At 37.1% G+C, this 16230-nt stretch overlaps 1 protein-coding gene across 1 annotated transcript in view; it reads right to left on the reverse strand.

Annotated features, from left to right (window-relative positions):
* CWC27 (CWC27 spliceosome associated cyclophilin) overlaps window positions 1-16230 on the reverse strand; it is a gene marked incomplete at both ends in the record, with an annotated part of 118401 nt that overhangs the window by 26933 nt on the left and 75238 nt on the right. Inside the window, one exon of the mRNA XM_079548653.1 lies at window positions 9943-10040. Coding sequence (XP_079404779.1) covers window positions 9943-10040 — 98 coding nt within the window. The remainder of the gene's footprint in view (window positions 1-9942; window positions 10041-16230) is intronic.

Raw genomic sequence — 16230 nt, forward strand, 5'->3', positions numbered from 1 at the left:
GATGGACTTGAACTTCAAATGAAGCCTGACAAACTTAGGACCAGCTTGTTGATCTGAAGCATAAAGACCATTACACTGGTATTTATATATTCAAGCTCCAAAAATATTAGAGGATAAATTCAAATAAAAATGAATGAAAAAATGCCATGGGTACACTGCACTAACAATGAAATGCCTCACTCAAGTAGCATAGAATGAAGAAAATACTAGTTTAAGTAACACGGAACATGCATGTGTATCCTAGAGCTACCAAATCACAAAGTGTAATTTTTTTTTTTTTAAATTCTGAGATGTATGCACATTGTATAATTAGGAAAGGTGAGGAAAAACAAAACAACAAAACACTAAATAACCTTCCTTATTGGAAATAAACTTCATTCTCACTTTAAGAAAATTTCTACTCAGCTAGCTTGAGTTACTGCCAAGACAACCTTCATCTTACTGTGACATAAACTTCAGCATTTGTGTAATTTATTTTCTTTCGGATAGATTCTTCTATCCTAAAATATTCCTTTAAGGAGTAACAGATGCCAGCATGATGGTGTAATCTAATCTAAAACTTTGGTTTTGAGACATGGTTTTCAGTGATATCTTGAAACAACAGAGGAGATTCAAGTCAGTAATCCAGAAAGGAAGAGACTGATTTTAAAAAGTACAAAAGGGTTTATTTTTTTCACACATAAATTAGGAACAATTTAAATTATGTCAGTTTTCAAATACAAAATAGAAGAATTATAACAAACAAATGAGAACGTGATCTGAGAGTACTGTACTGAATGCCACTCTTCAAAATTTCAGATCATTTCCTAAACAGAAGATAGATCTTGCTATAAAAGTTTTAAGCTTCATTCCTACAAGTAGAATTAAATAGTGTAAACACTCAACAGTTGTATCAAACACCTTCCATTTCACAAACTACAACTGAATTTTACCTTCCACTTTATGAAAACCAAGAACTTATATGCCTTCAGACTGGTAGATCAGAAAAATACAGTCCTTGTTTAAGGCTGCAACCTCATTGCAGCATTCCAGTACTTGAAGGATGTTTATACAGAGGAAGGTGTCTGAATTTTTAATATGGTCTGATAGTGATAGCACAAGGAGGAATGGATATAAATGGAAAGGGTAGATTTAGGTTAAATGTTAGGAGGTGGGTACTGAGGCACTGGCACAGGCTGCCTAGAGAAGCTGTGGATGCCTCATCCCCTCCGGTGTTCAGGACCAGGTTGCACAGGGTCCTGGATACCCCTGAGCTGGAGGCAACTGTTCCCACAGGAGTGTTTGTTTGAACTGGGTGAACTTTCAGTTCCCTTCCAACCAAGCCATTCTGTGATTCTATGATTATGTCAATTTCTGTAATTAAGACCTTAGGTATTGGCTACGCAAACAAAACATTAATTTACTGCAAAGTAACATAAGATATTGAAACAATAAAATACAATATATACAGTTACTCTTAAATGAATTTATAATCTACTCTTTTTTTTATTAGAACTATCTAAATTGTTAATTTCTTCACATCTTAAACTATCAGTCAGTTACTATTACTCTGGAACTTCTAAGTTCTCAAAGAGCCACTACTGGCTCTAATAACCAAGGCAAGATTTAAGTCATATTTATTACTAGTGAACAACCAAATATATTTTTTTACAAAATGATTTTCCAGCGTTGAGCTTATTACTGGATTATATAGTTTCCTACAGTGAAAAATAACAGTTTCAGAACAAACTTACTGGTTAATTTAGCCAACTTAAACAGAATAATCTTACAAGTGATGTTTAGAGCTTCAAAACATTTGTTTGAAAAAGCAAGCTCCACTAATAATGGACTTTAATATGTGACAGTGGAAATTCCTAGTGAATTGTCTCTGAACTTTGGAAGGTTTTAGGCACACATTACAGACGTCGCAGGCTAAAATGTGGTTAATTCTCTAATGTCAGTTGACTTTGAAAACATGCTTAAGATTACTATTAAAATCACAGCTGGCTTACAGTGAGGCTTTTGTCATCTTTTCTTTAGCAAGCAGAGAAAGAAGAGGGGAAAGCATTTACTTTAGCAAGGAAGAGGCTGAATATGCATGCTGGGTATTACTTAAGGACAGTTTAAATGAGAAAAAATAAAAACTGAAACAGGAGAAGAAAATGAAAATTCACAAAAATGAAATATTCAGGATGCACACTTTGATACAGTGGAGCTATACTCTGTACTCCATATCCCACAAATAATCATACTTAACATGCTTTATGCTACATAATTTCAAAACAACCAAAATTTGGGTTTTGTAGTTTTCTGAAACATGCACAATTTCTCTTATGGTATCAGAAGTCAAGAAAACTTCTTGACAGGATTTAAGCAAATCTGTACATGCCACTGACATTACACAGACTTAATAATAAAAACAGATATAAAACATAATCTTAAACTGGCATCCTTGCTTGATTTGTAGACTTTCCTAAACACTTCAATCATTCAGTTCTCTTGCTACAAACTAGATAACAATCTGTGCCGCTGTAGGAGACTTACACTTCATGCTGATTTTTACATTAGTAGTTAGGTTATTATGTTGTGGCTTTTCTTTTTTCTCATGTAGGGTAGTTAAATTTCTTCATTCACAGAATCACAGAATCACAGGGTTGGAAGGGACCTCAAGGATCATGAATCTCCAAACCCGTTCCACAGGCAGGGTCACCAACCTCCACATTTAATACTAGATCAGGCTGCCCGGGCCCCATCCAATCTGGCCCTGAATACCTCCAGGGACAGGGCATCCACAGTCTCTCTGGGCAGCCTGTTCCAGTGCCTCACCATTTTCTGTAAAGAATTTCCCCCTGACATCCAACCTAAATCTTCCCTCCCTCAACTCAAAACCATTTCCCCTTGTGCTGCAGTTATCAACCCTTTCAAAGAGTTGATTCCCCTCCTGTTTATAGGCTCCCTTTAGGTACTGAAAGGCTACAATCAGGTCACCCTGCAGCCTTCTTTTCTCCAGGCTGAACAAGCCCAGCTCCCTCAGCCTGTCTTTGTAGGGGGAGGTGCTCCAGTCCCCTGATCATCTTCGTGGCTCTCCTCTGGACCCTCTCCAACAGCTCTCTTTCTTGCACTGGGGGCTCCAGACCTGGACACATTACTCCAGATGGGGCCTCATGAGGGCCGAGTAGAGAGGGACAATCACCTCCCTGTCCCTGCTGGCTGATGGAGCCCAGGATACCATTTGCTTTCCGAGCTGAGATTCAATGATTAAAAGATTATCAGATAGTTCACAAAAATGTTCTAAGAAAAATGAAAATAGCACTTGAAAACTATTTAAAACCAACATGTAATTAAGAAAACAAGATATTTCTTTGGAGCAAATTTGAAGTATATTCACAGATTTACGCAATAAAACTTTGAAGTACATCTTTTTCAAACACTTGATTAAGTACTTCAAAATGCTGAAGTAATTCAGCACTCAAATTATTATGTTTGATGTAATTTCTGGCATCACTGCAGTGAATGTCACATAAAAGAAAAACATCTTATTTAAAATAAGGTCTTGACAGCAGTCTGGCATAGTTAACAATTGTATTCACAGATTGGAAAGCTGGTTATAATCAAACTTGTAAGGAGGGAATTATTTTTTTTAATCTCTGTCCTCTTGAAACAATGTAAACACTTAAATTTTCACTCCTAATCCTCCTTAGTTTCTCGAATGTTCTGAACGTGGAAAAAATATTAAGTACGTGTAATACATAGGTCACTCTGAAAGTAATGCCTTCCATTTATTTCCATGGAAACTACAACAGTTATAAAGTGTACAATCATATTATTCAACAGAGCAAATTCTCAGCTACAAAATACTATTCTTCAGTACAGTCACTACCATTAGCTATTCATTTTTGCAGGCAATGAACAAGAGCCTTCATGCCACATTCATAAAAACGAGCATCAGTGGAAGTGATCACTGTCACTGTTGCCACTGCTAAAATGCACTATCCACTGCCTCTGTGTTCACATGTGCTGTATGGTCTCCATAAATGTTCAGCAAACATCAATGAATGTCAGTGGGTGCCATTTTTTCTACATGGAGGAATTCAGTGACACACCTTTGTTTCATATGCACTTCCGTGTCAGATGCCATTCTGTCAGATTGCCCCTCTGCTGCCATCTGTCACATGGCAACAACATGGAATGGGATATTGGTGGGAAGCCTCTACTGCCGTACTACCAATATCCACCTGTAAGCCATGGACCAACATAATAAAACAAGAAGCAGTACTTTTGGAGCAGCCCGCATGTATCATGAAAAGTTTGAAGCAATGATGCTGAATGTGATACCAATAATAATTTGTCAGTGGACATGAAACAGATGTGTCTTGTCATCATTCATTCATTAGCCAGTAGACTCGTTTCTGATCCTGCAAAAGGGCCTATACAACTTTACTGATTCTCACACTATTCACTGGTGAATTTCTACAAGCTATGCTTATAATTTTAGGCTTAGATGCAGTTTTTATTAATCAAGCACAATATTGTATTAATGCTGTGTAGCTCTGAGGCAGGTGTTGTGCAAGTGTCTGCATCATGTGCACAGACATACCTGATCCAGCATGTTACAATTTACTTTCCATCTCATGCTCCCAAGAGGACAGGGAGAGAACACTGGAACAGTCTCCTGCTATGGACAGTCATTGCCTGATAGCAGACAGTTTTTAATACATGCAATTTCTTGTATGCAAACTAACTCAGAAAAGGTAAACTGTTAACATTTGTCAGATGATAAATCATTAAGTGAGCTATGATATAAAAATGCTTTTAACTTCTTTAAATTTAGAATTTATTATACTCAAACTGAAGTTTGAATGTAGAATAAAGTCTTTTCTGCTATTCTTCAGTTGTAAATGGTTGCTTCACAGTAAAGGTATCTTTCTTCACTCTTCACATTTGCCATCTTAAATACTAAGGTACCATCACCTTCCACCTAAATTGTAAATGCCTTTAACTACCTCCTAATAATAAATTCATCCAGTTCTTTGCTAGTTTTTTTTCTTCTTTTTTTTTCCTCCTTTGTATCCAATTGCTCCTTGCCTCTTGGTGGTACAACACTAAGAAGCAAGTACAATAATATTACCGTGCTTTTACAGTTAACAGCTTTTGCAGTAACAATCACACGATCATACCTGAATCCCACATAAATTCATGTTCAGTTTGCTTTCTTGTACAAACTTGAAATATCTTACATCACACTGGTATGGCTTTCCCATTTTCTCATTTAGCTTCTGTAATTATTTTTCCTTTAGTGTTAAGAAGATACTAACACCCCACCATGACTCTCTATTTATTTTGAGTGACATTCTTCACATATTTTCCCTTCCCTAAATCTGGTACTGCTTGTACCAGAATCTAGTGACATTTACTTTTGCTTCTTCATGATCGTCAAATTCTTTTTTCACGTTTTTCAAACAGCATGAGATCCAACATGAACACTCAGTCCTGCTGTAATTTTCACAACATGCTCACCACGAAGCGCAGTAAATATGATGATGTTACACAAACCAAAGCTAAATCTGAGATATAATGCTACAACAATATTGTAAGATTTACAAACATCTACAACTGTCTTCACAATTAGTATTACCTAGCTAGTTTAGAGGTCTTTGCTTAGTGTTACTAAATTAATACCCCAACATCACTGCAAAACAGTAGGTTTGCAGTCAGAGAATGTTATTTATTCATTTTAATCCGCACCTTCTTTAAAATTGATAATTCAGAACTTAAATGCTTTAACAGACACTAGAGAAAAAATGTGAACATTTGGTTAAGGCGAGAAAGGCAAATTCCAGAGAACTGCTTTCAGCTCCCTACAAACCATAAAAAAATGAAAGTTTTATTCTAAATGCGGACAGACTCACCTTATTTGTGTCTATGGCTACCTCGAGGTATAATGCTGAAACTCATGAAAGACAGGACAACTCTGGCTACTTCAATATTGGTCAATAATACTATGAAATGGGAGAAAACTATTTGCTAATGCCCTGATCATCTCACTGTGCACTTTGGGGGCTCTTTTATTTTTGGCTACTGGTTGGAACTCAGCAGGTGCATTCCTGGAACACATCTTTTAGTGTGGCATCATCCAAAAACTCACAGCTGGTTTGCAGTAAAAACACTAATGAAGATGTATGTCATAGTTAATATTCCTATTAAATTTTCACCTCTCCAGAGAACTAAAATTTCTCTTTCTGCAAGAAGTTTCGTCCTTTACAGAACCTTGCCTGTCAACTGTACTTACTCTTTCCATACTGACAACAGACTGATAGGCATGTGAATGACAACTGAAGAACGATTTTTAAAAAGTAGTAGGTAGAAACAATAGTGAAAATAAATCATTTTAAATTCCTTTTCTCCAAGACCAAATAAAGCATGTTTAATGAGTCCTTCACATTTATTTTTTTAGTGTGCATTTTTCAGTGGCAGATTCTATATTACAGAAAAAAATTTCATTCTTTCAATTATATGGTGAACTGTGACAGTAGATAAAATAACTCATGAGAGTACAAGAATAAGGTAAGTGGAGAGAAAGCAAAAATCAAAGTCAGTAATACCGTACTGCAGAAGTATAAATGTTTATTTTAACTGAATGACTTAAAGACTCAGAGATGGTAAATACAATACTTTCCGTAATGCTTCCATAAAGCTATCATCACTGGTAACAAGATGCTTAGTTTCTCTTTCTGCTCAAAACCTTCCTCCAGCCATGTTTTATCTTTCTCTTTATTTATTGTTAAACTGTGCTTCACAGAATATTGGAGAACATATAAGCTCACCTCAACCAAAACACAGGATCAGACTTTTCTAAGCCAATCTAAAGAAATATTTGCCTAATCTGCAGCTGGGAAGTTCCACTGCGTAGGTCACTTATTCCAGAAGTTTTCTCTACTGTTTAACCTAAACCTCTTTAGCTTTAATTGAAGCTTACTACCTCTTGTCCCCTCCACAGGGATTATGTAGAACAACCTACTCCCCACGGTAGTCTTTAACGCTCTTGATAATAATATAATTTTTTAATATAGGTCAATTTGGGATGTCATCTCTGCTCTAAACTGAATAACCACTGTTCCTAAAATCTTCCAACGTTGTGCTTGCCACATCAATCACTGTTGTTGCTTTGCTCTGTGAACTTTTAAGAAGTCTCTCACCATTTTTTTCAAGTGCAAAATACTGAGCAAAATACTCAGGCTGAAGACCCACTCAAGTTCAACAGACACCTGTCTCACATACAAACATGCCACTTTATATGTACTTTACAGTATGTTGTAATCTCTGTCTGTAGCATGGCCTTTTATTTCCTAGATTTTAAATATATCTAAATGCCCCTAAATACCGAACATCTTATGTTTCCACAATTGATTACTTTTAAAAGAGATACAAGAAACTTACTATTACCTTTTTTTTTCCCTGGACCTCTTCCCTTTCTGACTTACATATTCTCTTTACTATGATTTGACCTTAAACTTCTATGAACTGATTCAATCTACCAACTCAGCACAAAAGTGTTGCAAACTAAGAACGATTTTCTCCCAAGTTAGCAAACTGAATCAGATCAGTAGAAGCACTAACTCATGCCAGAGACAATGCAAGTCAGTCACCCAACTCTTCATTTTAACATCTGCAGCTGAAAATGCAATCCTAACATTTAAATTTGCATTGTTCTTCATTTTTCCTGTTGCATTCCCCTTCCCTATCCCACAGTCATTTATTTTTTTAAGTCCACAAATAAAGGTAATCTGTCCTGAATTTACTATCACAGAATTACAAAACGGCCAAGGTTGGAAGGGACCTCAAGGATCATGAATCTCCAACCCCACTGCCATGCAGCGCCACCAACCTCCCCATTTAATACTAGACCTGGCAGCCCAGGGCCCCATCCAATCTGGCCTTGCACACCTCTAGGGACAGGGCATCCTACTCTTGGTATCACTAGTAATCAGATTATTGGGATACTTATTTTCCAGTTTGACTGCAGTTATCTTAGAGCATTTTATTAAAGTTTTGTTAATGTCTCTGGCACTGCTTTAGCCAACCCTTCAATAAGCTTCAGTGAATTCCAACAAGTTTGAATGATTTTAATGCATCTAATAAGTAGTCTCTAGTTCATTTGTTCTGTACTTGAATGTTTCCCTTTTGTCACAGATCCTCTGTAACTAAGCAAAACTGACTGCTAAAAACTGAATTAAGCATTCAAGCTTATTTCCTTTCTGTCTAGAAAAGATGTCTTCTTGATCATTCTTCTCCTCTTACTGCATTTTCATTAATCATTTTGCCCATCAACATTTGCATCTAAGCTAACATCTTTTTAATGTCATCTTCCATTTTGGAATATGATTATTTTCAGAATTTTTAGTTAGATATCCCAATAACTTGGTGAATAGTTTTTTTCCTGCCATACATATTTCTTAACAGTGGAGTTAGACCAATTCTGCTCAAAAAGGGAAACCAGTATTATTTTTACCATTTGCTGCTACCTACAGTTTTTCAGTAATTTTATATCCTGCCTGCAATTTAATCTAAAGAAACTTAAAAAAAACTCAAACTAATACATAAAGCTTCCTTTCCTTCCCCCCAGCATCTTGTCCTAAAATAAAAGGCATCTTTTCAAATTGTACCATAGTTTTACCTATTGTTGATGTCCAAGTACTAATTTAGTCTGTCAGTATAGAAGTGGATTACCTCCAATTATTCTTCATTAAGTCCTCTGACATAACTGGCACCCAAACAGGGCTATGCTTAAGCAATGGTATTACAACTGCCATACAAGGCATGCTTCTGTTTCATTTATCATATATGTACATAAAGATTATTCTTTTTCTACTCTACTTTTCCACTTTATTTTCACGTGTCCAATGACTGCATTTGCTGTCTTGCCAAGGAGGGCTTATATTCAGTTGGTGACTGAGTATGATTTCTAGAACCTTTCTAGGGCCACTACTTTCTATAATATGATGACAGATTTCATATACAAGTTCCAGATACTGATTTTTTTTAATTTGCCAGGCTGGTTATTGATCAAGCTCACCTGTTATTCAAGAGAATTTATGACAATATCTAACAATTATGTTACACTTTCTACCACTTTTCTAAATTATAATCTGGCACTGGTACTGTAAATGATTTTTTATATTTTCTTTCTTTCAGATTTTTTATGCTGTTGAGAGATGGATGAAGATTGTGACCCAGAAGTGTATCTAGCAACTCCAGAGTGCCAAAAAGCCTGAATTTTTTTTCATTTTTTTCAGTTCAGCTAATAATCTCTCACATCCTTATGCATTAAAAAATTCACCTCACCTATTACATACTTGAAAATTTGTGTACATTTATTAAGAAACAGAATGTAATTTTTTTTCTGCCACAAAAGTGTGCATCTGAAGATCCATCTCCTTTTGCTAAAGTTTATGAAAGATAAACTTGGAACTATCCTCTAGATCTTAAGTTCAACTGGTATCATTGAGAAGAAGTGCAGAATCTTAAAGATAATAGCTCTGAGTTCAGTGTTTAGCATATGCATTTAAGTGTCTTTCCAATTTGAACAGTCAAGAAACCTTCCCACTTTGGAAGAGATCAGAACAGGTATGCGCTCTTCAAAGAATTCAACTCATTATTTCAAATAACTGTATTTCAAATCCAGAAGCTTGCCCAACTTAACATACGTAGCTACAGAACATTTGAAAGTATAAATGCTACCTGTACAATTTATTTATATACTGGTATCCTTTTGCTACTACCACTCCCCATTCTTACAGAAAAGTAATTTTCTGGAAAAAGAAACCAAACGCCATCTGTTTTGACAAAATATCGTCCTCAATTATGCAAATGAATGCATTTATGAAAATAAACCTACTGAAGAAACTTAAAACTGCGATGTTAACTGGAGATCTAAACAACATCTGCTGTACCTCCTTTTCTTACCTTCCTTTTCTTTGGGTTTTAAAGTTTGCTCTTCTTTTTTCTGCTTTGCCTCCAAAAGTTCACGTTTCAGCTGTCGTGCTTCTTTCCGTAGCTCCTCACTGGAAGGGAAAAAATATTTACAAGAATTTAATCTTTTGGGAATGTAAAGCCACTCAGGAGAAGCTGAATCAAAGTTAATGGGCAGTAAATCTCTGATATAAACGAAGGGAATGTACTGACTCACGAATGCTAGGAACATGGCTTAAGAATCAATTAGAACCAAAGAAAGCTTGTATTTTCATTAGAAAAGACAACAAAAAGACATAACAGATGACTTATTTTAAGAGCCCTTTAGAAATATGTCAAGGACATGAATAATAAAACAAAGAACTCCCACTTGTATTTTTAATTTAATATCGTAATATTTAACTATAAGAACCACAAAAAAGAATTTGAAACAGAGGCAGTGCCAAACCAATTTTACACGTATTATAAAATTCAGTTTACGGAAGTAACAAATGCCAGCATTCTTGATTTCTTAGATGAACAGATAATGTAGTTGTGATGTGATTAAGATTATATCTGTATAATGATAAATTATTACATATGAAAATTAACTTAATTTTAAAATTTTACGACAACAAACAGGAAATGACAGCAGAAAAAAAATGTGCAAGTCAGTGTGCCAATATCAAGTGAAATGTCTTTCTCTGGCATCCTGGCTTGTGTCAGAAATGGTATGGTGAGCAGGTCTAGGGAAGTAGTCCTGCCCCTATACTGAGCATTGGTGAGGCTTCACCTTGAGTACTGTTCAGTTTTGGGCACCTCAGTACAGAATGGTTGGAACAGGTCCAAAGAAGGGCAACAAGGCTTGTGAAGGGCTTGGAGAATATGCTCTGTGAGGAGCAAATGAAGGAACTGGGGCTGTTCAGTCTGGGGAAGGAGGCTGAGGGGAGGTCTTACTGCTCTCTTCCAGTATCTGAAAGGAGATGGCAGAGGGAGTGGAGTTGGTCCCTTCTCAATGGTGACAGGATGAGGGGAAACGGCCTCAAGTTGTGCCAAGGTAAGTTTAGGCTGGATATCAGGAAAAACTTCTTCACAGAAAGGGTTTTAAGCACTGGAATAAGCTCCGCAGGGAAGTGTTGAGTCACCATCCCTGGGTGTATTTAAAAACTGTTTGGATGTGGTGCTCAGGGACGTGATTTAGTGGAGGGTTGTTAAGGTAGTATGGTTAGGTTGTGGTTGGACTTGGAGATCTTGGAGATCCTTCTCAACCTGAGCAATTCCATGATTCTTCACAGAATCACAAAATAGATAAGGAGGGACTGCTGAAGATCACACATGAACCATCCCCAGTGTGAGAAAGCTTTTCCATATGTTAAAATTCAATTTCTTAAATTTAATTCTACACTCATATACTACACTAGTATGAAAGCACCAATAACTGCTTTCAGTTTTTCCGGTGTTAGAATCTGTATTTTCCACTTTTTCCAAAACTTAAGTTCCTATTTATTTTGTATGTGCCTAGGAACTACATGATTTTCTTCTTTAAGTTCCTTAAGTACACTGATAGGTACAATTAAAACTATTCTCTCCCTCTCCTCCTCCTCAAAGAAACTGAATTCTTTGCCACTCAGCAAGAGTTGGTTACAAATACACTTAGAGTAACGCAGTCCAGCACATCAAAAAGTTTTCTTTAAGAGGGACACACTTAAAAGTTCTAAGTTATATTAAAGTAATGTGGAAGAAGAACGAACTATTTTTTAAGAATTATTCATTCTTCACATCTCCCTTTTATCTTTCCACTGGAAGGAGGTTTTTGTACAGAACATAGATGTGCCTAATTCCTTTAGAATCTAATTATAAAGTAATTTTATAAGATCCTTCTATTATCAGTAATAGATAGATGGTAAGTTGATAAAAGACTATGATACTTGGCTTGGGAACTCTAGACTCCTAGACCCTAAACTTCGTACCCTCCTAAACTATGTACCCTCCTAGGCTCACCTTAGGCTCACCAACGTTAGGCAGGGGAGACAGACAATTCAAAAAGCCTTCAATGGTAATGAGGAAGCCACAAGAACTGATTAACTGAAAAGCCAAGCTATACTCAGAAGACAAACTTCCAGTTTGTCAGAAGAGAACTGGAAACAACTGTTTAACAGAAGAACATGAAACTGATGAAGTAAGGCAGAATCAGCATGAGGGCCCACAAATTGGTCTGCAACTGTATCCCGTCATATTTTAACAATAGGTCTTTGCAAGCGGTAAATTTGCACCTGTGTTTTGTGTAAATTAACTTTTGTTGGTATGTGGTTGCACTGTTGCCTCTTTTCTCTGGAAAGCTTACGTCACATCACTGCTTTCCTGGTCCCACTGTTACGCAACAGAATCTCCTCTTGCTCTTACTTTCCTTCCCCCTTTCTGTAGTTTGGAAGCTTTCCAAAGAGACTTCCAATATCCTTCTCAGCTTACTTATTCCCATTTTGAAGGTCCCAAACACACAAAAATGGAAACCAAACAAGTAACACAAAACTGGATTTTCTCTTTGTGAAGTGTATACCAGTATTGTGTACAAAACAACAAAATATTTCCTTTCTAAATTTTGTTTTTTGAAACTAGAAGTGTAGCTAATTCTTTTATTGCCACATTCTGTGAAGAGCACTTAGGTGAAACTGTTGAAGTACCAAGCTGGATTCTGGCTTGGAGATACTCCTAAAAATAGAACAACACTGACCAAATTTCCTAAACACAGTTTTATAGCTTTTGAATGTAAAGTACATTGTAAATAAATGCCACAATTTTCCAAATAAAAACTAGCATTGGCTTATTTGTAAACAACAGCTTTTAACTTTTTGTCTGAAATTGTTAGCCTGCTTATTTTTCTACAATTACTACAATCTCTTGATTATATAACCCTTAGTAACCTTTTCTGATTGAACATCCTAAAAGATAATAACTGTTCAAAAACGTTACCAATAGGCTTACACTATTCCAGTGCCAAGCATAATTATCATCAGCTAGGTCAACCATATATTCCACACAGAAGATCAAGATAAAATAACTATGTATATGTGTATTTGTCTATATATGCATATAACAAATTGCATACTGAATGTTTCTGAGAAGAATTATAGACAATATTCTTTTTCTGTCAACATTTAGGCAAGTTAGCTCCAGGAAGCACTATGAGAAAAAAAAAAAAACGAACAAAAATCTACTTACCGAAGTAAAAAACTAAAATGGAACTAAACGTCAAAAGAATTGTTCATTTTTCTTATTTATATCAAAAATATTTGTAGTCAGAATGTTTATTCTGCAGAAGAAAAACCCAGACAATCAGTTTCAGAAGAAAATGCCTAACTCCAGGGTTTTTAGATGCATCAGTTTGACTCATGGGATCTCCATGATATAGAAGCTACAAGACACTGGCTGTCTTCAGGTTCATCTCTTACTGCATGTTAAACATGCATGGTGAAACTATCAGATTTCCTGGTAAACTATTTGAATGCATGTTCAACCGACATCTCTGCACTGTTATCTACTACTTGGATTTCTTTTCACAAATGAAATAATTTGAATTTCTCCCTGCAATATGTCTACAATCCTTCTGAACACGGGCCTCAGAATCAGACATGATAGGATCAAACACTCCAGCAAACCACTGCTGACTGCATACTTGGTTCCTTTGTTTTGATTCACATAGAATACAAGGTCATCACTGCACTGAGTACTCAAATTACTTCTTGCAATGACTGTAATCCCATTTATTATCCATTTCTTTCCAAAATGTTCTTCAGCCATTGTATTACCCTGCAGCTATCAACCTACATTCCTGATTTGCAATTGTATAATCTATTATTTAGTAGTATTTTAAGTTTTTCTTGTAGCATTCTGGCTAAGTGCAATTTAATTCAAATTATTTTTAATAATTTGTCCTCAGGCAAACTATATTGTTCTCATATAAAAACTTTTTAAATAAAAGCAAGAATGCCAGTGTGCTTATAAACAAATGCTTGGATCTACCTGTACTATAAGCAATAGCTATAAATTTTTTATAAATCAAAAAAGTCATCTCTTTAAACCTGTATCATCCTCTCACTTCAGTTTCTCTAAGAAACACAGTAGGTAACAACACAGTTACCTACTAATTACCAGAACTGATTACAACTTTAATGGCCATCTTCTTTGCTTTTGAGTAAAACTAAGAAAGCAATCTGTTACACTTACTTACAAGAAAGAAGAGAGGATAAATTATGTATGTTCATTTCTTGGTACTGTACCTTTTGCCACATTTAGACTCTGCGATGGCAGTCCTACAATTCTTCGTAATTTCCTGTTTTTCACTATAAATTAACATTAGTAAAGCAGAAAGCATTCCATTTTCAAGTCCTTGCCTAATTAACTAGGCTTGTTTTCTACAAGTACTTCAGTTAGAAGATGTAGCCCCCCTGTCAGTGGATGTGAACTTTTTACTGTCCTCACATTATGCATACTGCACTTTCCACATATAGACACATATAGACCATATTTTTCTTATATAATGATTTTTGCCATCTTTATGATTGGCTGAAGATAAGCCATCAATGTGCCCAGGTGGTCAAGAAAGCCACTGGCCCCCTGGCCTGCATGAGAAATCATGTAGGCTGCAGGTCTAGGGAAGTAACCGGCCCTCTGTACTCAGCGTACTGAGACAGAAAGCATCCCAACTATTGTGGACAGTTTTGGGCCCCTTACTACAAGAAGGATATGAAGTTGCTGGATAGGTTCCAAGAGCAATAACAAAAATGGTGAAATGACAGTGACACAAGATATGGGGAGCAGCTGACAGAAATGGAGTTGTTTATTCTGCCAAAAGGAAGCCAAGGGGAAATGTCATGGCTCTCTACACTACCTCATAGTGGATGAATCTCTTCTTGAAGGAACAGAGGGCTCCATATTCTTCCCGACCCAAACCGTCAGGAAGTGTGCTGCCCTCCTGGGGCCCAGGTCAGGGACATAACCAGGAAACTCTCAAAGCTGGTTAGGTCCACTAATTATTTTCCTTTACTCATAGTGCAGGTGGGCAGTGATGAAATTGCTTAGAGAAGCCTATGAACTACGAAAAGAGATTTCAGGGGTTTAGGGTATTTAATTCAAGGAGTGGAAGCTCAAGTGTTTTTCTATCCTATACCTTCAGGGGCAGTGAGGGACATGGAGAGGGCCTGGAAAGCACAAGGAACGAATAATTGGCTCAGAAGCTAGTGCTGAGCCAGAAACTTTGGGTTCTTTGATCATGAGGCAGTTTTCTTGGCCCCTGGCCTGTTGTGCGTCCATAGAATCCACCTATCTCAAAGGGGGCAACGAATGCAAGCACAGGAGCTAGCGGGGCTTATCAAAAGAATTTTAAACTAGCAATGATGGGGGAAGGGGACAAAACAGGCCTCACAAGAGATGAGCCCAGAGGAACAATCTTAAGCTGGGGGTGAGGCAAATGAGGTGACTTGGCTGAAGTGCATCTACACCAATGCACACAGCATGGGCAACAAGCAGGAGGAGTTAGAAGCGATTGTGTGGCAGGATAACTCTGACCTAGCTGCTATTACCGAAACATGGTGGGACCACTCCCACATGGAGTGCTGTGATGGATTGCTACAAGCTCTTCAGAAAGAAGAGATGAGGAAGGAAGGGTGGTGGTGCAGCCTTTTACATTAAAGACTATTTAAATGTTGAAGAGCTTGGGGTTGGGAATGACAGACTTCAGTGTCTGTGGGTAAGGATCAGGGGGAAGGCCTGTAGGAGTGACATCTTGGTGGGGGTCTGTTCTAGACCGCCTAATCAGGATGAAGAGATGGATGAAGCATTCTATAAGCAGCTTGCGGAAGTCACGCGATCGCCAACACCTGTTCTTATAAGAGACTTCAACTTCCCTGATATATGTTGGAAATATAACACAGCACGGAGGAAGCAGTCCAAGAGGTTTCTAGAGTGTGTGGAAGATTGCTTCCTTATGCAGCTGGTAGGAGAGCCTACCAGCGGTGATGCCCTGATAGACCTGCTCTTCACTAACAGAGGACTGGTGGGAGATGTGAAGGTTGGGGACTATCTTGGGCAGAGCAACCATGAAATTGTAGAATTCTCTACACTTTGAGATGTCAGAAGGGTGACTAGCAAAACTGCTGTCTTGAACTTCAAGAAGGCAGATTTTGACCTGTTCAGGATACTTATAGCACGGGTCCCTTGGGTAAAGGGTTCTAGGAAGCCTTGATGCTCCTCAAGATGGAAATCTTAAAGGCACAAGAACAGGCTGTCCCTGAATGCCATAAGGTG

The sequence above is a fragment of the Tetrao urogallus genome (genome assembly GCF_951394365.1).
Source record: "Tetrao urogallus genome assembly, chromosome: Z".
In the NCBI taxonomy this organism is placed as follows: Eukaryota; Metazoa; Chordata; class Aves; order Galliformes; family Phasianidae; genus Tetrao; species Tetrao urogallus.